The sequence below is a fragment of the Cololabis saira genome, chromosome 8 (assembly GCF_033807715.1).
Source record: "Cololabis saira isolate AMF1-May2022 chromosome 8, fColSai1.1, whole genome shotgun sequence".
Classification (NCBI taxonomy): domain Eukaryota; kingdom Metazoa; phylum Chordata; class Actinopteri; order Beloniformes; family Belonidae; genus Cololabis; species Cololabis saira.
Genome location: NC_084594.1, coordinates 39391027 through 39418026, shown reverse-complemented (window position 1 = coordinate 39418026; position 27000 = coordinate 39391027). Strand labels below are relative to the sequence as shown.

At 43.3% G+C, this 27000-nt stretch overlaps 1 protein-coding gene across 1 annotated transcript; it reads left to right on the top strand.

Moving 5' to 3' along the window:
* Positions 1 to 2455: 2455 nt before the first annotated feature.
* Positions 2456 to 24981, top strand: zbtb40 (zinc finger and BTB domain containing 40). The gene is made up of 12 exons (XM_061728707.1): positions 2456 to 2571; positions 5955 to 6144; positions 8508 to 8908; positions 9588 to 9790; positions 10683 to 10896; positions 11567 to 11914; positions 13917 to 14123; positions 15043 to 15207; positions 17289 to 17503; positions 19232 to 19406; positions 21724 to 21977; positions 24353 to 24981. Exons 2-12 carry the CDS (start codon positions 5993 to 5995, stop codon positions 24572 to 24574), a joined length of 2556 nt encoding a protein of 851 aa, XP_061584691.1. The 5' UTR covers positions 2456 to 2571; positions 5955 to 5992; the 3' UTR covers positions 24575 to 24981.
* Positions 24982 to 27000: the final 2019 nt, after the last annotated feature.

The window sequence follows — 27000 nt, the reverse complement described above, 5'->3', positions numbered from 1 at the left end:
ATGGAGAGAGTTAGGTGCTGGAGTTGCTCTTCCTAGCAGCTGAACTACAGCCAAGAGGACTCAGACGCATCCGGACATTTCAATGAGGTAAAGAAGGACCCCGAAGTCAAATCATGATACCAAAGTTACCAAATACAACACCAAGGAGAAGCATTCCTGTATGCCTTCAGTTTCCCAAAGAGCACTTAGGCAGTCCACATCCCTCCTGCCAAATTTACGTGGATCGGTTACAAAAACGTTTATTTGTTCAGGAAGAATACACAGCTCCATTAATGGATAAAAGGCGCTGCGTACCGACATCAACATTGAAACATGGTGGAGAGAGCATCATGGTTGGGTCTGGCTGAGCTGAAGGCCAGGTGGGCCCCAGGTGTGCTCCTTCCGGTTGATACGGGATTGAATTCAGGTCGACACGGGTCATGGCATCAGTTTGGGTAGAAATGTGGTCCAAAGAAAACCACAGATGGAGGCCATGTTTGGCCAAACTGTCTTTGCCTTCATGCTTTCACAGTTAAAATCAGTGTAAACCAGGGGTTTTCAACCCTGGTCCTCGGGACCTGCACGTTTGAGATGTTGCCCTGCATCACCACACCTGATTCTAATTAACAGTTACCATGAGCAACTCATCAAGTTCTGGACAAGTCTGTTCATGACATTTGTATCAGGGTGAAGCAGGGAAACATGCAGGACCGGGGCTGAAGAATAAACTATCCAGTTACATAATAAAAGAGAAATACACGTAGGCTATAATACACGCGTCCAACTTTATGAGATAAACGTATTCATTTTGGAAATCTAATTAAATAAAAAAGACTGAGGAATGTCTTTGTTTTGTTTGTTTCTTGTTTTTTTATGTTAGTGACAGATGGATACTTTTTAGTAGTATAAAACATGAGAAAGGGCTAGATTGTTATAGTTGATTTTGAGAGAAATTCCAATCTTTAGTATCGTTTCTAAAATATCCTTGGCTACAAGACAGAGAAAAAAAAAGTGTCCTACAGTTTCTTTAGAATCGTCACAGATGGAACTGAGATTCACGTTAAAGAAAAATCTTTCTAAGGACTGAACAACTGGATTTAAAAGTATTGGAGAAGGTCTGGAAACCAATCAAAAATCCTCTCATCAAGCAGACCAGTGACAAAGCACACATACCCCTCTCGGACCATTTTTCTTTGAATATAGATTTTCTATTCATTGTTACCGCCCTGTTGTTGAACTGTGAGATGAAAAATAACATTTTCCAGAAAAGTCAAATCTGTCTATAGACATTAGATAACTTGATGGGACTCTTATTTACCTCACAGTCACATTTTAAGAGAAATCTGAGCTCTCCAATTTTACTAAAAGGAGATTATGGAACTACATATACCAGTAATTAGGATGTAAAAAAAAAAAAAAAAAAAAAACTACAAAAGGATTTTAACCATTTAACCATTTTTACCAGTTGGGATCTTTTGAAATAGTCCATCTTATTTCTCCATATGCAATCAAAGATGATGGACTTTGCTTTCTTACGGTCTGAGATATAAAGTGAATGAAAATATGTGAGTTGTTTCCACCCCAGATTGCTTCAGTGTTAAACGCATGTGGGAGAAAGATCAAACGTCTTTTAACCAAATGTAATTTAAATAGCAGATTTTCTCAGAGAGAAGTTCAGGTATGTTTTTTATGAAAACAGATGGCCTCATTGTTCCTTTTCTTGATGACATGTGGGAGTTTGTGTTTTTGTTTTTTAAATGCGCTCCTTTAAGGTTACGACTTCATTTGAAAATATTAATCATTTGTTTAAATTCCGATTTTGCTCTTGCAAAGTTACGTATCTTCGCCATCTAGGAGCCTCATCCTGTAAAATTAGAAGCTATTAAAAGTATGACTGTTCACGAAGAGAGTACCCATATTATTGACGCATGATTGCAATATTTATCCAATTGTATTATTATTTTAAAGTTATAAAATTACAACGATATTGAACCTAAATTTACTGCCTTATTGAAACAAAATTATGGATTTAATCGTGTAAATTTACGTCTTTGTCCGTACATTATCAGGATTTATCATCCTCACGTTCGCGAATGAAAAATCTGTTTCAACCAAAAACAAAAGGACAGAAAACTAAACTGTTAATAAAGAAAGAAGGTGGGTTGGTTTTATTCTATTTTGTAATATTATTATTTTATTCGTGTAGTGTAAAAACATCCGGGTAATTTCTCTCAAAGCGGAACCTTCCTAGGCAGAAAACACGCCAGTTAATCCAAGTGACCCCCATGCGGGATAATAACAACAAAACCTACCAAGTAATGTATGAAGTCGTTTTTATAAATAAACTAGGAAATATTAAAAAATGATTAAAGCAAAAACAGAAGCAAGCGAAAAAAAAACGAGCGAAAGGATTGTTTCCGAGAACTGGAACTTGAGACCAATTTCCGATGTGAGAGCCGGGCTGATTTGGCTGCCGCACCGGGGTTGGGGTTAAGCTTTATTGCGCATCTTGTTGCGCACAGTCCGCCTGGCGCTACGAGCTGTTCATCGACAAGTTTAAATAAAGACACGGATCTTTTTGAATAAGTGAAGGTAAGGGGGCGAGGACCGGGGACCGGTTCCGGCTCTGGCTCTGGGCTCCCGGTTCCAGACTCCCGGGGCCCCGGGGGTCGGAGCCCGGAGCCCGGGCATGTGGTCGTCGTGGCCCCGCCGGCGCTAGCAGCTTCCTGGGGACCAACATGTAGTTTCCTACCAGACCCCGCGATAATCCCCCCGGACACATTCAGCCTTATACTTGGTTAGATTCACTAGTGAGCTGTAGAAGTGATAACTAGCTTTCTAGAGGAACGAGAGGAGGAACCTTTCTGCCTCTAGCTGCAGCTTTAGTTCCTAACAGTAGCTGGTGTTGTTCACATGTTTGTCACTGATGGTAAACACTAGGGGGAACGATGCACTATCACGATACACGGTATTCAGGTCACGATAACGATATTATAGCTGTATGTTTGTAACAACCTTGAATGTGGAACATATGACTGGAAAAAATTGTCTTTTATTTGAAATACAAAACAATGTGCTTTATAACTGTTTAAGTTTTAAAGAGCCTTCCTTCTTCCTTTCATAATTTCTTTTGTGTTAATTACGATATTCATTATTATGCTACAAGGCACAAAGATGATTTTAATTTACCGTTTTGTAGAACTGGTAAACATCAATCTTTCATCACTTACAGAGGCCCTCACTTGTGGAATTGACTCAATAAATCTCTTAAATCATCACCATCCTGGCAAATATTCAAAAAACATTTAAAGAACTTTCTTATTGTTTCATCTTTGTAGTGTTTATTATTTGATCTGAGTTACATTTTAGTGTCTTTTGTTTTTTTTACTCCCCTGTGTGTAGCTTTTGTTTTGTTTTTTATTCATATATGGAAATGATTCTATATAAGCCACCAGGGTTCTTCCTTTCCTTGCATATTATTTCATTGTTTTTTTCATTTTTTTTGTTCAATTTGTCTTATATTGCTAAATAAATAAACTAAAACTAAACTAAACTAAACTAAGCAAGCCAGGCCAACCATTTTCCACAAACTGAACTAAAAGTAAATGTCAGGTTTGCATTATGCATCTTCAGTTTCATACAAGTACAAATATTTTGCCACAAACTGAATAGTTTCTCTCATGTATGACTTGACTTTTTTCTTTTCCAGAAATGTAACAACTAAAATTAAATACATAAATAAAAGTAAATAAATAAACTATGAAAAGTCCCAAACTCCAAATGCAACATGACAGTTATTTATCTTCTGCCAGAGCTCAGAGCTTCACCTGCTCCAGCCTGAGGCCGTAAGGTGAACCCGTTATCGTTTCATCCTCCCACCTTTGGGGACGACACAATCTTTACATCATAAAAAAGATTGATTCATCCTCACCTTAGAAGTAAAAGTTCAGAGCTCAAAACCTGGCAAGAATCCCGTGATCGGGACGCAAAACGGTCCTAGTTTCTTCTGAGCGTAGTCAGATTTCCGTCCGCGGGTTCGAGGCGCGGTCGTCACGTGATCCCGCTGCACCAATAGGATGCGCGTTATTAGTAAACACAATATATTAATATTAATAACCCAATATCGCGCTACAGTTTGTCACCTCCACGACACGTATCGTGATGTTTTTGTATCGCAAAATTTCGTGGCACGATATATTGTTACACCCCTAATAAACACAAACCTTCAGAGCAGATGTAGATTTACTTAAATTTCTTTTTCAAAATTAAAAGAAAAATCTTCTCCAACACTCCATTTTGCCACGGTGCAGTACCCCCAGCGAGCGCTAGGGGGGTGCGTTCTTTTCCTGAATGGTTTATCCGATTTTTCCGGTCACAGTGAATCAAAGCGATAAGGACACCTATTGTGCAAAAAACCAAAACAAAAAAAATCACACACGCACGAAGAAAAGAGCACTGAAATTTCACGACTGCTTCACGAACCGGAACCAGAAATGCGTTGCTACCAAGCGAACCAATCACAGCCCTCTCGTTCTGCGTCGGTCTGCAACCTCTTGACGAGTAGTTACAATTTGTGGGAGGTGCGTCAGGCACGGCGTGGCATGCGGCGTGGGGTGTGCGACGCGGCGCAACCTGCGGCGCACGCTCGGCGTCGATTTGTTGCAGAACCATAATCCAGCCTTTATCCTATCAGTCACTACCCAAAGTTCATGACCATAGGTGAGAGTAGGTGCGTAGATTGACCGGTAAATCGAGAGCTTCGCCTTTCGACTCAGCTCCTTCTTCACCTCGACGGTCCGGTACACCGACCGCATTACTGCGGACGCTGCACTGATCCGTCTGTCAATCTCCCGCTCCATCCTTCCCTCACTCGTGAACAAGACCCCGAGATACTTGAACTCCTCCACTCGAAACAGGACTTCTCCACCCAGTGGAAGTTAATAGATGAAAACTTGCTATTAGTGAGAAAGAAATATCTCAGATCTCAACCTCCATGGTAACAAACTTAAATGTCTTCAGTGAGGTCGTCACTAAACAAATGAGGTGTTGAGGCGACTACAGATGAGGCTGGCCTTAATTCAGGGGATCCCTTGCTGCTGTGGGGGTCGTTTGCATCTGCACCGACTGCATCGAGCAAGAAAGGGCTCTCGTAGTAGCTCAGAGGTTTCATGTGTTTCGTGGGATTTTTAACAGGAAGTCGTCATTATCACCCTAAAGGCTGGATTATGGTTCTGCGTTAAATCTTCGCCTAGCGTGCGCTGCAGGTTGCGCCGCAATGAGCACCCCACGGTGCACGCCACGCCGTAGCCTGACTTGCACCTACCAAAAATGGTAACTACGCGTCGAGGCGAGGCAGACTGAGAGGGCTGTGATTGGTTTGCTTGGTAGCAACGCATTTCTGGTTCCGGTTGGTGAAGCAGTCGTGAACTTTTAGCGCTCTTTTCTTCATGTGTGTGTGTATAGTTGCACAATAATTGTCCTTATCTCTTTGATTCACTGTGACCGGAAAAGTCGGATAAACCATTCAGGAAAAGATCACACCCCCTCGCGGGGTATTGCACCGCGGCAAAATGGAGTGTTGGAGAAGTCCGAAGGGTTCACGACGGCGTCACGGCAGCAGTGTGTGCTCTGATGGTGTAGCGCAGAACCATAATCCAGGCTTTAGACCCTTGAGGGGCGTGGTATTCTAGTGGTGGGTTTGGGTCTGGGGTCCCAGGTTCAATCCCTGGAATAGCAACCGAGATGAACCACCGTAGGCCCCTGAGCAAGGCCTTAACCGTAATTGCTCCATGGTGAGTGTGTCTCAGATGTAAGTCGCTCTGGATAAAAGCGTCTGGTTGACAGTAGTAGTAGTAGAGACCAGCAGCCACCTAGACCTTGATCTGTTGCTTCTCCGGTCTGCATCATGCTCCCAATGTGTGCAGGAAATCCAGTCAACAAAAACAGGAAACCAATCTGTTTGATCTCGTCTCCAGAGCACAGCAGAGGAACGGTCTCCACGTCCGTCGCCGCGATGCTGGAGCTGCCCAACTACAGCGGCCAGCTGCTGCAGCAGCTGTGGGCCCTGAGGAAGGAGGGCCACCTGTGTGACTGCACCATCCTGGTGGGGGACGCTCAGCACCGGGCCCACAAGGTGGTGCTGGCCGCCGCCAGCCAGCTCTTCAGGTACCCGCAGCCTCCCGGGCGTGATCCATGACGCTGTCGTGTAGCTGTAGCTGTAGCTGTAGCTGTACTGCTCTTAGCTAAGCTTCGTCCTGGAAGCCGTCCGTTGGAACCCGCAGCCCGTCACGGGGGCCTGTTAACAGCACAACAAAACAGAATTGTTCACAGCTCAGAAGTCAGAAAAGCAAAGTAGCAAAAGTAACGTTTAGCTATGCTGCCAATCAAAATACTACGCTCCATATTTTCCTGGTACAAAAAACATTCTACCCTGGACGTTTTCATGTTTGTGAATCCGAACTATGGAGACCAAATATGTTCAGGTGTCAGTTCTGCTGCAAAGTTGGACTTTTCAAAATGGAGGTTGTTGAGCCGCCTCCTAGTGGTCAGACGAGGAGGCGCAGCGTCTCCCAGTCCTACTAGACCAGGGGTCGGCAACCCAAAATGTTGAAAGAGCCATATTGGACCCAAAAACACAAAAAACAAATATGTCTGGAGTGAAAAGTCTTGTATCAGATTGAAGGCAAATGGCGAAAGGCGAAATGTTGAGAAAAAAGTCGAAATGTCGAGAAAAAAGTCGAAATGTCGAGATTAATGTTGAAGTACAATCTCGAGAAAAAAGTCGCAATGTCGAGAAAAAAGTCAAAATGTCGAGATTAAAAAGGAAAGGAAAAAAGGAAGAAAAAAAGAGAAAAAAAGAAGAAAAAAAGAGAAAGAAGGAGAAAAAAAGAAGAAGAAAAATGAAAAAAAAAGGTCAAACATTTTTGAAAAAGCTCCAGGAGCCACCAGGGCGGCGCTAAAGAGCTGCATGCGGCTCTAGAGCCGCGGGTTGCCGACCCCTGTTCTAGACTCATCCTGGGAGTTGGGATGTTGGTGTTTGTGCTGGACCGAGTGATTACAAGGTGTCCAGGTCCCAGATCATCATCCCCCCACCGGCGTGCTTGACAGTGGGTGTGAGGTGGCTCCGCCGCCGAGCTGCATTTGGTTTTCCTCTGAGCTTTGCTCAGTCTCGTGTTGGAGTATTTTTGCTGGGACGTCCACTCCTGGGAAGACTGGGAGAGGTCTTGAATGTTTTCCACTTGTGATTAATCTTCCTCACCGTAGGACGTTGAATTTCAAATAGTTAAGACATTTTTTTTTTATAACCCTTTTCAGATTTATGTCCAGCAAACATTGTTTATTTAGAGTTATTGCTGATGTCTAACTTTTTCGGCATAGTGCTAACATATAGCCGAACGCTCCAGACTATCAACCTATGCACACCTGCTGATGATCAGTGGATCCAGGTCTCATGATTAGGGATGGGCGGTATGGACTAAAAAGTTTATCACGATAATTTCTGGCATTTATCCCAATAATGATAAAAATGACGATAAAAAAAAAAAAAGACCAATTCAACTCCACCTTTGTAACTATAAATCTATCACCACATTCAGTCTTTGGAGCCCCCAAATCACTGCTCTAAAAGAATACTAAATGCTACTAAACTACACCAATTAAATTGCAAAACTGTAATGACTCAAATGAAACAAGTTTGAAATTTAAGAACAGATTCAACATTTATTCAAACTGCATGGCTTAAACAGTGGGATAACAGTGCAAACAGCAAAAGTACCTTGTCCTTCAAGTTTTCTTAGCTTATAAAATCACAAAGTAGAAAAAAATACAACCTGATAAATAAACAGGACAAATAAATAAAAGTTCACTGAAAATAAAATCCTATCAGTGATGACCTCTTCTAATATAAATAAAATGTGCAAATTAACCTGTGGTTGGAACATGCCACAAATTAGATACTATTGCAATTTTTTTTTCGTAATAGTCAAACGTTATATCAAAATGTAACAACCATTTCCTTCTGATTTTGCAGACTCTGCATATAATAGATGATGTTTGCTCCTCGTCTCTCTTTTTAAATCCAAACCAGTTCCAGAGCTGGAGTCTCGTTTAACAACGAGCTCCTCGCTCTCAGATCCGCCATGTTTGTTACACAAAAACGTCATCAACGGAAATTACCGTAATCGTTTTTACCGCGAGATGACAAATTCTTACCGTGGGGAATTTTTTTGACGGTATATCGTGAACGGTTAAATATCGCCCATTCCTACTCAAGATTAGCTGCACCTTTTTATGCTTTCATTAAAGAAACAGGGCATTTAAAGAGGTGGTGTGTGTGTGTATATATGAACGTGGCTGTTGGACTGAAGGTCCCAGACCTTCTAAGAATTCACATTTTGAATTAAATTGAATCAAGAAAATGACATAAAAGCTATTTATCAGCCTCTTATCATGAAAGCAGAAGCAATGGAGATGGTTGATGTAGTTGCAGGTGAGAGTTTTCGTTCACTTGGAGCTGTGGTTCCCGTCAGGTCTCTGCTGGAGGGCTCCGACACCATCTCCATCGACACCTGCGTGGTGTCCCCCAACGAGTTCAGCTGCCTCCTGGACATGATCTACACCGGGAAGCTGCCCTTGGGCAAACACAACGTCAGCCGCATCGTGACGGCCGCAGACAGCCTGCAGATGTACGACGTGGCCGTGGGCTTCAAAAACGTCCTCACCACTCTGGTGACCCAGCAAGCGGCCCAGACTCACGGCACACAAACCCCACAGCCCCGGGGCCCGGCCGGAGCCCCCGGGGCGGAGACTCCCGCCTCGGCCCCACCCAAGGACGACTCGGCTGCGGAGAACGTTAGCTCCGCGGTGAAAGAGGAGCACGAGACTCCTCCGCCGTGTAAAAGAACCCGCATGGAGCTCCGTGTCGCCAAAGGTCAGTTTCAGCAGGTTAACGCATCCAAAGGTGCAAAGAGGAAGGGGTTTAGCGGCCTTTAGGGGCCTGACATAACACTATTGGGTGAATGGGTAGATCTGTGTATATTTATGAACAGAAATGGGCAGCAAATTATTTATTTATTTATACATTTTTTTATATATATATATATATACTGTGTATATATATATATATATACTGTGTGTATATATATATATATATATACTGTGTATATATATATATATGTGTAAATAAGTATATTTATATGAGCATGTGTGTACAAATATATAGAAATATTCAACTATGTGTATGTATAAGTATGTGTGTGAGTATAATTACAGTATATAATAATATAATAATAATAATTAATAATACTGTTATTTAGCAGTGTGAGTACAGTGTGTGAATATTTATAAATACAGGTTAAATGATCAGTGAATGGGGGTAAAATAAGTTTACACTTCTTCCTACTCCTTTTTTGGCACATGTAAATCAAGATAGCACGTTTTAAAGAATGAAATTCTTTGTTTTGTTGTTTTCTTAAACTTCTCAAGAAGTGTTGTTTCTTTTTTTTACATGTACAAAAATAAAATCAATCAAATCAAAAATCAAATATCAAATCAAAAAGGTGTTTGTGAAGCACTGAAGGTCTGAATCACTGCTCTGTGTGCTCATACAGAACCTAAGGAGTCCCCCGCCCCGGAGAGCAAAGAGAAGGAGAAGGAGAAGGAGAGCGAGGCTCCTGCCACCGAGCTGCCCAGTGAACCTCCGGTTCTCCTGCAGCGCTCCTCGGAGCTGGTGGAGATGCTCAGCGGCGTCCCCGCCATCCTGGACCTGATGAACCAGGCAGCGCAGAGCAGTCTGGAGCCCCAGGACCGGCTGGTAGGACGGCTGCCCCAAACCTGGACACTCGCAGAACAAAACCTTATGGCACTTTTCCACTAGTACCGACTCGGCTCTACTCATCTCAGCTCCGCTCAACTCGGCCTGGTTTCTTTTCCGTAACAATTCAGCATCTGGAGCAGAAGTAGGAGGTTGGAGAAGCTGCTGTGACGTATTTGATTGTGTGATCTAAACGAAGAAGACAACAACACTAAAGATTTAGAACCTGGAGGAGATGATAGATGTGCTGCTGGGTCTGTGACTTGTGCTCGATATCAAGTAAATAAGTGAGAGTGAGAGAAGCTTCAAGCGGCAACGCTTTTTAATTTTTTTTAATTTGTCTCGGCGCTGCTGAAAAGTCAGCTGGAGCCGTGAGCAGCTATGAAGAGACAGAGCTCCTGGTAGATCTGGTCGTTCCTTATCACCGTCTAGATCCCTTTTTATTTCTCTCCTCAGCACCAGGTTTATGAACATCTGCACCTCAGAGTTGGATCATGAAACAGACTTTTGCTGCCATTGCTGGTGGAATAAAATGAACAAGAATCCGTCAGAGTCTCTTTCTCTGATTTCCTCCTCCTGACTCAGACGTCTGACTCCAACCCCCCGACCAATCGGTGGTCTGTAGTGTGATGATGTCAGATACAGCCGACTCAGCCGCTTAGAACCTCTGCAGAATAGTTACAGAAAAGTATCTACTCGGCACGTTAGACCCCTAGTGGAAAAGAACCAAACCGCGGCGAGTCGAGTCAGGCCGAGTAGGTACTAGTGGAAAAGTGCCATTAGATTATCCTCCTCTTTATGAGCACAACCCTTATTTTGAAAAAGCTGGTCCAGCGTGGGTGTGAGCTGTTCCAAGTCTCGTCTCAGGTGTGTGGTGTGTTTCTGCTACCAGGTGGTCGGTCAGTGCTGTGAGAAGGCGGATCCCCGCTCTGGGCTGGAGATGCTCATGAGCAGTCTGAAGGTTGGAACCATCAGTGAAGCAGCGCTGCTGCAGCTGCTGCGCTCGCTGGAGGAGAAGTCGTCGTCCTCCCTCCCCCCATCACTCTCGTCTCTGCTGGCCGACCTGGGGGGGGCCAAGCAGCCGCCTGCTGAGGACCAGCCTGACGGTGAGGACCGACTCTCCTGCTCTGCTTCCACGTCTCTAACCCTTCTGATCTGTTGTTTCTGGCAGCCTGTTTCAATTTTAGTTTTAGTCTAGTCTTTGGGTCAAGCTATCATTTTAGTTTTTATTACTTTTAGTCACGTTCATTCTCCTTAGTCGTGTCAAGTTTCAGTCGACTAAAAGTCTGAGCATTTTACTCTTACTTTAGTCAAAGATTGTATTTAGCCAAACCCATTTTACAATTCAAACAATGTTATCTTATTATTATATTATTGTTACCTTAATGACTCAAGAATACATTCATTCCAGACACAAAACATATTTAATTTTCCGCATTTCTCCCCGTCTTTTTCATTTTCAACGACACATTGGGTTTTCTTTTCCACGTCTGTGTAGGAAAGTGTATCCAAAACTTTCCTACACAGAAGAAGATCTTCTTCTCCAGCCCCAGAGCAGATCCCCACGTTTCTCTCTGTAACTTTGTTTTTAATAACGTGAACCTAGAGCTCTGCGTTAACGGCATCAGCTTCTAACCTGCATTTTCGTTGCGTCTCGCCTCGTTTTCTGCAGGTGATAAAGGTTCGTTGACGACGATATTTACTCATTTTCATTGATGAAAGCAACTTTATTCTGCTTCTATCCAGCCGCAGATGCCGGCGGAGGTGACCCGGAAGAGGAAGAGGAGGAAGAGGAGGAGGAGGAGGAAGGAGCCTCCGACGATAAAGAGCCCCCGGAAGACGCGGCACCAGACTCTCCCTCTCCTCCCGCGTCCCCCTCCTCCTCCAAGAGGCCGTACCGCTGCCGCTGGTGCAAGAAGACCTTTGACTACAAGTGCCGGCTGGCGGCCCACGCCAAGCGCTGCCCGCTGTCGCGGGAGTGCATGCAGCCGTGCCCCGAGTGCCCCGAGAAGCTGCCCAGCCAGCAGGCCCTGCAGCGCCACCGCGCCTCCGTGCACCGCGGCTCACGGCCCAAGAAGAAGGTGGCCTGTGAGCTCTGCGGACGCACCTTCGCCCACCCGTCAGGTGAGAGCCGCGGGGTGGGGGATCCATTCACATGTCAAGAAACCATTCCCATTCTTTTTGAAACTCTCTTTTTATTTAGAACAGCAGTATTCCATCTTACACGTTTTTTACATTCAATCTTTAACTTAAATGATTTTGTCCCTACTGTCCTCCATGCATTTTTTTATGAACAGTAATCAGAAACAATAACAGAAAAAAAAAAAAAAAAAAAAAAAACAGGTAGCGCACCCATGTTTACAATCATTACATCACATAAAAAAATAGTTCACATGAAATCAGATGTGATTGGTTTCACATACTCAGTCCATTTGGACCAGATCTTATAAAAGTTTTCTTTCTGAACCTTGAGGGAGGAAGAGATCTTCTCCATAACATAGATCTCGTAGATGATCCCAATCCAGTCGTCGATAGTGGGGGGTTTCACTTTTAACCATTTCCTTGTAACACATTTCTTACTGGCTGCCAACAGTATAGTCAGCAGTTTTTTGTCTTTTACCCATTCCCATTCTTAAGATTCAGAATCGATTATCAAGATTTGTTAGTGTTATTAAAACTGTTTTTTGAGCTGTTGCATGAATTATATGACTGTAGTTATGCAACATATTAATACTAGTATTATATTGAGATTCGACATAGTATTGACTATTTTAATAGATTTAATAAATTTAGTATGAGATTGCTTTAATTATGTGGCAAATGATAATAAAGACAAGAAAGATGGCACTAGAGCCCTGATATAGCGGGACTGTTTTCTTCATCCTGCTCCCGCCCGCATCTGCAAAACTCTGAGAATTCATGCACGATAATAGAGATGCATTGATTTAGTGTCTTCTCCCGTCCCGCAAGATGTCCAGACAAATCTATCTGATTTAATGTTAACATGATCATTGTGGAGCTTGATGGATAATTGACAGTTCATAGGTCACCTGACTGAAAGTTCGATGGAAATCCATCATTGTCATCATCGCAAAAGCCTTTTCACCTTTCGCTCAGCATCAATTATGTGATTGAGGTTATAGCAACGAGAGTAGCTGTGAGTGGCTCAAATAAGACTAATAAATAACATGAAATAAACAAAGTTAACAAATGAAACAAATTAATTTAACAAATGAAAATAGGCTTAATATCTTACCAAGGCGAGTCCGTTTCATTCAACACTCGTCGTACTTTCTCTTCAAATGCATTACCGACGTGCTCCCGTGAAAAGCAAGGTCTGCTTTGCAAACCTTGAAAGTCGTCTTTTTATTTGCGTATCGAGGCTAAAATGCTCCCAAACTTTTGAAGTTTTATTAGCCGCGGCTGCGCTGAGACGCTATCGTGCATGCGCGACTCTCGGCAGAGATTGTATTGAAGTGAGATGCCTCACTCTGTTGGAAAAACACGTCTGGCCACAATTGTCAACAATGGAATTCATTGTTGACAATTTTGATTATCGATTTTTGTCAACAACGTCGACGAATCATTGCAGCCCTAGTCACCTCCCAGAATGCTGATAGAACTGCTTTCAGAAACATTGTGAGTGTCAGAATTACCAAACAGATCCAGGGAGGAAACAGAGGCCGGATAAAATCGTTTTTATTTTTTCCCAGATTCCGTTTAAATTTTTTCCATTTTCGGTCAATTTCGGTTTTTAATTTTTGAGAATTTGCTTTTTAGCATTTTATGCAAATGTAACCCCAAGACCGTGTATAAAGTAATGAAATATAGACAATTTATGCAATTATAACTGAAAACTGTTTTCATACCTTTAAACATATTTAAAGGCAAAAACCAGTTATTCTCGTGTCCAACAAAACATTCCTTTTTTGGGGATAAACAAAAAAAATACCAAAAGTTGTAATGATGAAAAAAAATCGATCTTTAGACATACGAATCGATTATTAGGAATTAATATGAGAATGGATTTAGAATCGGAAAATCGATTTTTTTTTTTTTTCAACACAGGCCTATTCAGGAGAGTTTCCCAGACGGGGGGATAAATGACTGAACGTGTCTCTTTCAGGGATGATTTACCACAAACGGACGGAGCACTTTGAGGAGAAGCCGTTCGTGTGCGAGGAGTGCGGCGCCAAGTTCGGCGCCAACTCGTCGCTGAAGAACCACATGCGCCTGCACACGGGGGAGAAGCCGTACCACTGCAAGCACTGCGACATGAGCTTCAGCGTGGCGGCCGCCCTGGCCTACCACACCAAGAAGAAGCACTCCGAGGGTACAGAGCTCTCCAGGGGTTCTCAACATCTGGGAATACTGTGGTCGGGTGTTGTTTCTGGCAGCCTGTTTCAATTTTAGTTTTAGTCTTCGGGTCAGGCTATCATTTTAGTTTTTATTAGTTTTAGTCACGTTCATTCTCCTTTTAGTCGTGTCAAGTTTCAGTCGACTAAAAGTCTGAGCATTTTAGTCTTACTTTAGTCAAAGATTGTATTTAGCCAAACCCATTTTACAATTCAAACAAGGTTATCTTATTATTATATTATTGTTACCTTATAGACTCAAGAATACATAATTCCAGATACAGAAGACGCTCTGATTTGAGTTTACAACATATTTAATTTTTCGCATTTCTCCCCGTCTTTTTTCTTTTTCAACGACACATTGGGTTTTCTTTTCCACGTCTATGTAGGAAAGTGGATCCAAAGATGGTTCTTCTTCTTCTTCTCCAGCCCCAGAGTAGATCCCCGTGTTTCTCTATGTAACTTAGTTTTTAATGGACTTGAACCTAGGGCTCTGCGTTAACGGCATCAGCCTCTAACTCTGCAGCTGCATCTTCTGGATCTGATTCCCCGCTGCAGAGACAGCCACTAAACCAGAGGAAATTACTAAAAACATGGAAATTAAGGAATAGAACTTAGAAATAGAAAATAGAACTTTAATAGAACATTTCGTCTCGTTTTGGTCAACGAAAATGAAGACACATCTTAGCAGAGTTTTTATTTTGTAATCTACATTTTAGTCTTGTTTTTATTCCTCTACGATATTGCATTATATATTTAATTATCGTTATCGTCACATGACCAGCATTTTCGTTGCGTCTCGTCTCGTTTTCCTCAGGGGATAAAGGTTCGTTTACATCTTTACAACTTTACATCTGGGTGGTTTCCACAGCTTCTTCTTCTCTCCTCCCTCCCCAGGTAAGATGTACGTGTGCCAGTACTGCAAGGCCGTCTTCGCTCAGTCCATCGAGCTGACGCGTCACGTTCGGACGCACACCGGCGACCGGCCGTACGTGTGCCGGGAGTGTGGGAAGGGCTACAGCCAGGCCAGCGGGCTCACCGTGCACCTGCAGACGTTCCACAGTAAGAACAGGCGCTCGCTCACGCTCAACCACATGCAGAAACCGTGCAGAACTCTGTTCTGGAGAGTTCTGGCCGTTTACCAGGAAACCAGATCATTGCAGCTTAAAGAGGCCCCGTATTAAACACTTACCACTACTGATGCTTCCACCACTATTCCTGCATGAACTCATACATATTTATTTTATTGATTGATTTATTTGACAGGGACAATGCAGTCAAACATAGATACAAGCTTGCAGCTCATGTGATGCATGTAGAGTAGTGATGCACCGATTGTTCGGTAACCGAAATTGTTCGGCCTAAAATGGCAAAAAAACACTTTCGGTGTTCGGTGGAATAAATGGGAAAAAAAACGAACAATTAATAACAGCGTTGTAAAATAAGGAAATAGACTGGCCGCTCCCGTAACGGTTGCACCACAAACATAAATCGTTGGCCAACCAAAAAGTAACCACATAAGAATTTTACCTAACATTCACCAGGAGGTGGAACCAAAACAACATAATGCTGGGAAATTAAAACATGTTCAGTTTTTTATGTTCAATAAATATTTTCTACCTTGTAATTTTGTAAAAGATTTTTTTCTTTGAAAATGCCTAAATCAAATTTATTTGATTTATGCAATGGTGAAAAAATTGGCAAAATAAATGAAAAACTGCTGAAGAACCATGTTTGGTATTGTTCGGTATTCGGCCAAGTGTTTATTATTATTTTCGGTTTCAGCCACAAATTTTCATTTCGGTGCATCACTAATGTAGAGTTTATAGCTAGTGCTAATTCTCTTCCACAACATTGCAGTACAATATACAATGAATATACATCAATTAAAAAGATCATACAATTCAAAAATAAAATAATGCAATGTTGCATTTACATTATATAAAACCTTCCCTCACTCACTCTGCCACACAAATATACACACTATTTACAGATGAGTACCGTTTAGATTTTTCTTAAACCAGGTTTTAGTTTTGGTGATGAACATGGATTTAATTTCTGAAGGCAGTGAGTTCCAGAGTTTACAGCTCTGATAGGAGAAGGTTCCTGCAGAACGGGATTTAGCAATTGTGGTTTGAGGAGGTTCTGGTGAAGCTGTTGCTGTTTTGTCTCAACAAATTGACGTGTGAGTTTGGTCAGAGAGGAGGTGTTTCACACAGATGAAAATCGACATGAAGATGCAGAAACGGTGTTCACCTGATCCTTTTCTGCATGAACTGGTGGTTATAAAGGAGGAATGTGGGGACGGACAGAGCAACCCGTTTCCATCACACGATGCATCTGAGCTGAAACTGCAGCAAGATGTTCTTCATGTGCTTCACTTTACTTTATTATCAAATGTAGTTAAACTAGCCCGTGTGTAGCAACACCACGTCTGACCACACGGGCGCTGCCTCTCACAAGGAGGTTCATGGGTCAGGCCAAGCGCTGAGTCGTGTGGAACTAAGAGTCGACTGGTCGTTGAGCCCCTAAAAGCAGCTCCATCTCCACTGACTACCGTGTTAAAATGTCCAACTTGAGAGCAGAAATAAACATATTTTCAGCGTGTTTCATAAAACCATTTTGGTCTCAATTATTTAATTTCAGACCCATTACAATTCTGAGGGCGGTGAATGTTTTGTGTACCATGCCAGGAGTTTATATAAAGCCATTTATTAGGGCCCGAGCACTTACAGTGCGAAAGCCCTATTGTATTTGTAGGAGTTCTCATTTCAAAAAAAATACCAAAAGGTGTAATGTAATGATGAAAAATTTAAAAAAAAATGTGATCTTTAGACATACGAATTGATTTTTAGGAATTAATATGAGAATCGATTTAGAAACGGAAAGTCGTTTTTTTTTTTTTTTTCAACACCGGCCTAGTAGTCGGCTCCTGGTGCAAGACACAACCAAGTGGTGTTACGATACCTGCCGACCTCTGCTCTTTAGCAGTTATGAGAGTCAACACGGTGATCTACGCAGTCATAATAATAATAATAATAATAATAATAATAATAATAATAATAATGCACTTTCCATTCGGTGAATCTCAAAGTGCTACAAGAAAAAGGGATCTGAAGTGTGTGTGTGTGTGTGTGTCCCAGATGTGTCGGAACCCCACGACTGTCAGAAGTGCTGCCTGAGCTTCTCGTCGCTGGAGGAGCATCAGAAACACATCCAGGAGTTGCACCCTAAGGAGTTCCACAAGTGCAACTGCTGCAGCAAGGTGCTCACCAGCGCCGCCCTGCTGGAGAAGCACGCGGCCTCGCACACCGGGTCCAAGCCCTTCAGCTGTGAACTCTGCAGCAAGTCGTACCAGGTGAGAGGACGATGGACGATGGTTGTCTTTACTCTGAGGCCCCTAACTTCAAATCATCTAAATAAAAAAAAAAAAGAGCTTTTTATCAACGCTGTCATGACAACTGAAGGACGTACCTGAAAAAGGTTCCAGCAACAAACTGAGGGAACAGTGGGATGTTGAGGTCGTCTGCCACCCATCCCTTTTCTACCCCCTTTTTTTTGTAACGCCTCTTCTGGCCAGTCGGCCACGTTTGTACGTTCCCTCTGCTTTCCATGGTGAACAAGCCTTCTAAACTTTGATGTTTAGACATTTTGACCCCTGAAATGTGAGATTTGTTGGGTAGATGCCGCTAATTATTTCACCCTCGTACAACTGCTGCAAGTTTCAGGTTTTCATCTTGTTTGCTTCCTGAGGTGCTGACTTCCCTGGGTTTCGGCACCGTCTTTGGACAAAATTTAGCGTCAGTTTGATTGTCATCACTTTATTTCAGCACGAGAATCCAGCTGGACAGTAAATTTGGGCCGCGCCCACACAGCGGTGTGTAACTTTGAAACAATCAGGCCCATCAGAGTTCCTGGGGCAGTAAGGGCCAATCCCAAGGGCATTTGAAATCTTCCCAGGGGCCTGTCCCAATACTCCCACTACCCCTACTTTCAGCACCACCCTTATAATCAGGAAGCTGAGAGCCAAAAGCTGTTTTAATTTCAGCTGTTAATATGCCACTTTATTAAGTTTTAATATTTTTTCAGGCGTGAAAGTAACCGTTAAGATCCCCAACCGGGGCTCAGTTTATCCAAATAACACCTGTTAAGAAATTTGACCTGATGTTTTCGGAGATGAGAAGAGCCGCCGGCTCGGAGCAGCAGCAGCAGCTCACGTACAGACGTGATCGTCAGGTCAACCTGCGCCGTCGTCCCAGGGGAGATCCCTGCAGCTCTGTTGAGAATTACCGCTGGCTGAAATAAATCATTTAGGAAGATAAATGTTGGTTTAATAGATGAAATCTAACAGTTGTAGCTACGCCTGTTAAGAAATTTGCTCCGAAAATTTCGGGATTTCTGCCTGCCTGCTCCAGAGCTGATTTATGGTTCCGCGTTAAATCGACGCAGAGCCTACGGCGTAGGGTACTTAACCTACGCCGTAGGCTCTGCGTTGGTGTAACGCTGAACCATAAATCAGCCTTTATTCTGGCGAGGTTGCAACAACGGCCAAACGAGTGATTATGTACATTCACTGAGTGAATATTATGAAAGTAAAATATATATTTCTCGCTAGAAATGTAATCAAAATGCATTTTTATGCAGATACTAAATCAAAATATTGATTATTTTTTTTTTCACTAAAAAATAAGAAATGTCCGCCATGTTGTTTTTTTTTTTATTCAGTCCGCAAATGACGACGAAAAGCATTCTGGGAAATATTTCTGGCCCTAGTTCAGCTAGTGAGCATCGGAAATCCCTCGCTCCGTAGGGACAGATTCATAGCCACTACCCTAGTTTTCTCCACTACCCCTAGGTGAAAAGAGGAATTGGGACACCACTACCCTCACGGGAACGCACAAAATTTAGGGGTAGGGCTGAAAAGTAGGGGTAGTGGTAGTATTGGGACAGGGCCTAAGTGAAGTGTAACAAGACTCAAAGCTTCCCTCTGACAGGACGTCCCTCCAGATGTTTGAGATGTTGTTCACGTTTGATCTGACGGCCGTTGTCAGTGTTTCTGACCCTGGCTGTGTCTCCGTTGCCATAGCAACTGTCGGGCCTGTGGTACCACAACCGGACCAACCACCCAGATGTGTTTGCCCGACACACCCGGCAGCTCAAGAACCTGGTCCAGTGTGACGTCTGCTTCAAGTTCTTCCCCAGTAGCGCCAGTCTGACCAAACACCAGGCCGCTGATCACCACGACGACGAGGACAATAAAGGTGAGAACCAGCCAGGTGGGAACCAGTTGGAATGAGAGCCAGCCAGTTCCTCTCAGGTTATGAAAACACTGCGCCAACCTCTGTGAGTGACCTGTAAACTTTATCATCCGAGTCCTGGACTTTGCAGCAGTCTGGCTCAGGTTGACGTAGTTGCAGGAATCCGCGACCTTCCGGTCATTACCCAGAGTTCATAGGGGGGAGGGAGCGTAGATTGACCGGTAAGGCAAGTTTATTTGTACAGCACAATTCAACACAAGGTCATTCAAAGTGCTTTACATCAACATTAAAAGTAGCAAGACACAATTAAACAGTAAATAACAAATAACATGATCAGAAAAGGGTAAAATAATTAAAAGCACAAGCTGTTAAAAAAAATAAGGGCAGTAGAATACAGCAGGTAAGTATTTAATTTAAGAGTACGCTTCAGTGAACAGTAATGTTTTTATCCTGATTTAAAGGATCTACAGTTGGAGCAGACCTCAGGTCTACAGGAAGTTTGTTCCACCGGTGAGGAGCAGAATAACTGAACTCTGCCTCACCTTGCTTGGTTCTGGTTCTGGAACCACAACAAACCAGATCCAGATGAACCTCAGGGGTCTGGGAGCTTCATAGGAACTAACAGATCAAGCATGGATTTTGGTCCAAGACCATTCAGGTCTTTGTAGACCAGCAGTAAGATTTTAAACTCTATCCTTTGACTCACTGGAAGCCAGTGTAGTGATTCCATGACCGGTGTAATATGGTCCAGTTTCCTGGTGTTTGTAAGGACTCTGGCGGCAGCGTTCTGGATCAGCTGCAGCTGCCTGATAGATTTCTTGTTAAGGCCTGTAAAGATGCCATTGCAATAATCCAACCTACTGAAAATGAATGCATGAATAAGTTTCTCCATGTCTTGTTTAGACATTCATTCATTCTAACAATGTTTTTTAGGTGGTAATAGGCAGATTTAGGGATAAACTTTAGATGGTTGTGTCAATAATTACACCAATATTTCTGGCTTGATTTGTAGCTGTCAATGACATGTAGCCAAGGTGAGCGCTGATCTTTTCCCTTTCATTTTTAGGCCCAAAGCGTCCGGTAAATCGAAAGTTTCGCCTTTCGCAGTTCCTTCTTCACCACGACGGTCCGGTACACCAAAAATATAAAAATCGGTTAAGCGTAGAACTTTGAGGGGAAGAACAAACAGAAAAAAAAAGCAAATAAATTACTTTTTCAAGTGTATGGTGTATCACAGGGGTGTCAAATGTGCGGCCCGCGAGAAGTTTCCAACGCAAAAAACGAAATGTTAATTTACTAAAAAGGAAGACATAAATAATTGCCATGAATCGCAGCATATCTGATAATATATTTCTTCTACAAATCCATCGTTATTCCACAAAGAGAGCAGTTTTTGACATTTTTTTAGTTTTCTAGAATGCATTTGCCGATTTTATTTCTTTGTAGACGGTCGTTTATTTTTATTAACTGACTACTATTATATATTTTCACAGGAAAAATATCACTGCTAAAAAAGATGATAGAAGATATTTGTTCGGAGAATTTCAGTTTTGAATACGGATAGTGACAAAGTAAAACAGTTAAAAGAGAAGTGCTGACTTTTTCGGCACACTGTCGTAAATATCCGCGCCAATTTAAAAAAAAAAAACACTTAATTGTACTGGAAAAATCTCTAAATCACAAAGAAACACTGATATTGGATTAGATAACAATAGTAAAAAAAAAAGAATTAGAGAAAACATTTTCTGCACCGTTTTTGTTATTTTGAGCGTGCGGCCCGTGAGAAAAAAATTGGTCAAATCTGGCCCGCCAAGCAAAATGAGTTTGACACCCCTGGTGTAGGACATGGGTCTGGCTTTCCAGAGACCCATGTTCTAGGTCTCTGGAAAGCACCTGCAGACAACTTCTGTTGTAATAGACGCTATATAAATTAAAAATAAATAAATAACATTAAAACTTAAAAAAAATTTGACTTTAAACTTTAAATTTGACTCTAAATATGCTTTGTGAGGCTTTTGAGCTGTGAGATGTAAAAACATGTAGAAACACAATTGTTTCTCTAAGATTATAGCTCCCTCTTGGCATTATGTTAACACACAATTGAATTGAAATAAATAACGGCACGGGGAAGTTCATCTGAAGTTGTATTTGCTCGGATCCACGGTTATCAGAATGTTGTTTCATCAGGTTTTAACACGCACACAACACGAGAGGAAAGTAAAAGAAGCAAACATAGTTTCTGTTGCAGCTTCAGGAAAGTTCTGAAATGCTGGAACCAGCGGTTCCTGATCCCTTCCCGGTTTTTCTGTCCGCTCTGCAGACTCGGAGGCGGCTCCGCGGCGTTGCCTGCACTGCAAGGCGGAGCTGGGCGCCGACGAGAAGCTGCAGGCGCACGTGTGCAGCAAGAAGCCCGCCCAGGCCGGCAACTCCTTCAACTGCCCGCTCTGCTCGCTCATCTGCGTGTCCCAGCTGGAGCTGCACGAGCACCTGCTGTCCTGCCACATGGGGGCGCCGGCGGACCAGGAGGCCGGAGAGGAGGCCGGAGAGGAGCAGCAGGCCTCCACCTCCTACACGGTGAGGCCCGCACACCACAGCTCCCCTCAGCTCCCAGTCACGGAGCTGAGGGGGAACGACTGGCACGATGATTGAGTCTGACTGAAGCTCTTTTATTTCCTCCCGGTTACACGTTTACTAGATCTGCTCTCAGAAATCACACGGTACTAAGAAAAATAAAGGACTGTCTCAGAAAATTAGAATATTGTGATAAAGTCCTTTATTTTCTGTAATGCAAAAATGTCATACATTCTGGATTCATTACAAATTAACTGAAATATTGCAAGCCTTTTATTATTTTAATATTGCTGATTATGGTTTACAGCTTAAGAACTCAAATATGCTATGTCAAAAAATTAGAAAATTCTGGGAATCTTAATCTTAAACTGTAAACCATAATCAGCAATATTAAAATATTAAAAGACTGTGGAAATAACCCACAATATAGACGAGTTAAATAGCAGCGATGTAGAGGAAGTGAAACACGAGCCTCATGAGGATTGTGGGACGTAACAGAGTCACTGTTTCTGCGGCTGCAGCGGGACGTTCCTGTCCAGATCCTCCTCACTCATTTAAAGGGACGTTGTCAGCCAAGAGACTGTAATCAGTAGGGCTGGGGATCGGTTCAAATGTCAAGAATCTTAAGATTCACAATCGATTCAATTTGATCCGATATCCATTTGTGTAAGTGTTATTATAAAGGTTTTTTGAGCTGTAACCTGAATTACGTGACTGTAGTTATGCCACATGTATTAAACTTGACCATGTTCATTGTTTGATGGTTTCACACCACATGCATGCATGGTTACTGTGCAGGAGCATCTGCTCTTCCCAGATGCTGAACCGCAGGCTGTTACCTCCTGGTGCTGCTTTTAGCAGCATCTGCACTGTTGTTGCCCGGCAACCAACACAACACCCCCGTGGGTGTAAGATCTGCATCTGCAGGTCTCAGCCCAGCGTCTCTCTCTTCTACAGTCCTTACACAGGGTCAAACAGAGACATGAACACTGCAGAAACGTCACTGAAACATCCCTGTTAGACGGTCCTTAGTTTGTTTCAGCAAACACACTGTTTTCCTCAAGCTGAGGTCTTCTTACCAGGAAAAGAGAATCTTTTCAGGGTTTAATGTCTGTGTTTGCTGACAGAGAAGGGGGTCAAGAACCAGTCTGTTGACATTCGTCTCACCCAGTTGCTATGGATCAAGATGTTGTGGTGTTCGGTGTTAAAGTCAGGGTTTGAGTTGAGGAAGCAACAACACATTCACCTGCATCATAAAGTGGTGCGTGCGTGCGTGCGTGCGTGCGTGCGTGCGTGCGTGCGTGCGTGCGTGCGTGCGTGCGTGCGTGCGTGCGTGCGTGCGTGCGTGCGTGCGTGCGTGCGTGCGTGCGTGCGTGCGTGCGTGCGTGCGTGATTTTACATGAATCAAATGTGGTACATTGATATGTGTCCCAGGTCTCAGTAATCTGACCCCGGCGGCGTTGGCCACGCCCATCAGAGTGATCACATGTCTTGTCAGCAGCGTGTGAAACCAGAGACGTTCAATAAACTCGACCCCCCACTACGGTTGTGTTTCCTGTATCTGTGTCACGTGACTGCCACGCCCCTTTAGGAGACTAACAGCAGCTCCTGAGTCTATTGAGTCCTATGGGAAAAGTGAACGTGAGCACAGACTATTACCAATTCCTTCTCCCCATAGTAACCTAAGTAAATATGGGACCTATTTTTCAAAAGCCTCAAACCTTCTGAACATTCTGACACCAAAATGGAAATTTTCAGACCGACAGATTAGGAGAAAATGAACTTTGTTTGAGACCTGTCTCTGTCTGAGCAACACACTCTCGCCAGATTTGGCTCTCATAGCTAATAATATAATATAATATAATAATAATACATAGCTCTGCTCAGAGTCGTCAGTCACTGCAGAACTGCCAACGTCGTTTTACCATCGGATAAACTTTAAAACTAAAATAAAACTTGCTTCTTTGCTTAATAATACTGTTATTGTTATTATTGAAGTCTTTTTGGAAGGAAAAAAAAGAATATTAGACTGATACGATGATTGATATCAGACATTAAGGTAGCAGATAAAAAAAACGAGCGGCAAAATAAGGCGCAAATATAAAAGTTGTACTGTATCTAGTGTTTTATGTTCCAAAACGATGTGGGGAGAGGGGCGACCACGCCCACTTAGGAGACAGGAAGTAGATACCATTTCATACCATTGGCAGAAACAGTAATGCGTTATCTTCTGTATAGAGGATCTTTGGTGAAACCTAAAGCAGGTCACTCAGCGAAACTGTCCTTTTTTGATTTGGGCAACTGGAAAAATAGTAAAAACAGGAAAAGTTGTAATTTCCCCATCCAACCTTTCATGTCCACCCTCTGTGTGTGAGCAGGTGGTTTCGGCAGATGCGGCACAGACACCAGAGGCGGGGGAGGGGACCAGCACCACGCCTGAGGAGCTGAACGGCAGCCAGCACGTGGTCTTAACACTGGTCAACGGAGGAACCGGAGGAGACGCAGCAGCACCGGGAAAGATGGAGATGAACATGTACGAGCTGCTCAACAACTCCATCACCTTCATCTGCGGGGACAAAGCGGCCGCACCGGACGCTTGACCGGGAAACGTCCCTCAAAGAGCCGTGGACACGGCAGCACGCTCATCCCAGTCTGGCCACTGGAGCCGGGAATACGGGCTTTCAGCCGCATAAACATTCAAAACACTTGCTTCATGTGTCATTGACAGCTTTGGACAGAGACGACAGGAAGTCTTTTATACTAGTACCTACTCAGCCCGACTCCACTCGTTTGTTTTTAGACACCCAGGTGAGAAGTAGGCGGGATTGGAGGGAAGCTGCTGTGACGTATTTGATAAGACAACACTAAAGATGTAGAACCTGGAGATGATAGATGTGCTGCTGGGTCTGTGGCTTGTGTTTGTTTGTCTCGGCGCTGCTGAAAAGTCTGTTTGTAGCAGCGAGCAGTTATGAAGAGACAGAGCTCATGGTGGATCTGGTTGTTCCTTATCTCCGTGTAGATCCCTTTTTAATTCTCTCCTCAGCCACCAGGTTTATGCACATCTGCACCTCAGAGTTGGATCATGAAACAGACTTTTGTGCTGCCATTGCTGGTGGAATAAAACGAACAAGCCGCCGCCGTCAGAGTTGCTCTTTCTCTGATTTCCACCTCCTGACTCGGTTCCAGAAAAGTATCTACTCTGCATGTTAGACCCCTGGTGGAAAAGCGCAAAACTGAGTCAAGTCGGGCTGAGTAGGTACTAGTGGAAAAGCGCCATTTGTTTATTTTTCTGTATTATAACCTGGAAACTGTAGCTTTCACATAGGATCCTTGTTGCAGATGTGTACGGGTTGTTAGCGGCAGCCTTGCAGGACGGAGGTGAACCTGGTCCAGGTCCAGGTTCAGCCCAGCGCACCGACACCACCAGAGCAGGCACCACGTTGGGGTTTTCTTTACGGTTTTGGTTTCCTGCAGATGGAACCAGAGGGGACGAGATGGTTTCATACGCCGTGACGTCTCCAGCACACAAGTCCGTCTTCTTCACAGAAACATTAAATCAGAGCTGGTACCTGCTCAGGTGCACAGGGGGCCACCGTAGCCGACTCAATTTCAGCGCCGGGGGAAGAAGACGATTAATGAAATTATCTGTTTTTATTTGTTATCTTAAATAAAAGAAATAAAAAAGGAAAGAAAACAGAAAATCTCCAAGTTTAATGGATCCCAGCTTTCTGTGGGCGAAGGTCAGAGCTCATCCTGGACTGGACAGCAGGAGGAGGCCGGGGCAACCAGAGGACCCACACACAAAGATTCCAACCAGGAACCTTCTAACTAGGGATGGGCGATATTTTACCGTTCACGATATACCGTCCAAAAAATTCCCCCCGGTAAGAATGTCATCTCGTGGTAAAAATGATAGAAAGAAAGATATGAGCCAGAAAGAAATAAATAAAGAAAGGAGCAAGAAAGAAAGAAAGAAATGAGCAAGAAAGAAAGAAATGAGCCAGAAAGAAATAAATAAAGAAAGGAGCAAGAAAGAAAGAAAGAAATGAGCAAGAAAGAAAGAAATGAGCAAGAAAGAAAGAAATAAAGAAATGAGCAAGAAAGAAAGAAATGAGCCTGAAAAAGAAAGAAAGAAATGAGCAAGAAAGAAAGAAAGGAGCAAGAAAGAAAAAAAAAAAGAAATGAGCAAGAAAAAAAGAAAAATAAATTCCAGTTGCCGTTTTTGTGTAACAAACATGGTGGATCAGAGCGAGGAGCTCAAGTCATTCCAGTTTTGCAGTACAGGTATAATCATTTAATTGGTTTTTATCAATTCAATTTAATTGGTGTAGTTTAGTAGCATTTAGTATCTTTTAGAGCAGTGATTTGGGGGCTCCAAAGTCTGAATGTGGTGATAGACTTATAGTTTAAAAGATGGAGTTGAATTGTTATTTTTTTTATCGTCATTTTTATCGTTATCAGGATAAATGCCAGAAATTATCGTGATAAATGTTTTAGTCCATACCGCCCATCCCTACTTCTAACTGCACATTTGTACATGACGTCACAATTTAAGGTTGTTTTTTGGTTTGTTTTTTTTCTTTCCTCTGTGAGGAGTCCGGCCTCTCCCAAAGAGAAGCTGTAGGTTTGGAAGCCCGGTCATCCGGGGAGGCTCAGAGCCGCTGAAGCCAGGTGAGCCAGTACAGGGTTGGGGGGGGGAGTCCTGTAGGCCTCCCTGGGGGGGAGGAGACCCCAGGGAAGACCCGGGGTCTGATGGAGGGACTGTGTCCCTGGGCCGGCCTGGGAACACCCCTGGGTTCCTCCGGGTGAGCTGGGAGGGGGAGGTCTGGGCCTGCTGAGGCTGCTGCCCCCGAGACCAGAGCTCCGATCAGCAGGAGAAGATGGACGGATGTTGTTTTTTGGGGTCGGGGCGTCAGGGCCACTCCCAGTCAGTTCAGCGTAAACAGCTCTGCCTTCAATGACTTCATGTTTACAGCTTTTTTATTAATCGATGCGTCATGATTCTTACAGTCACTCTCAGGACTTG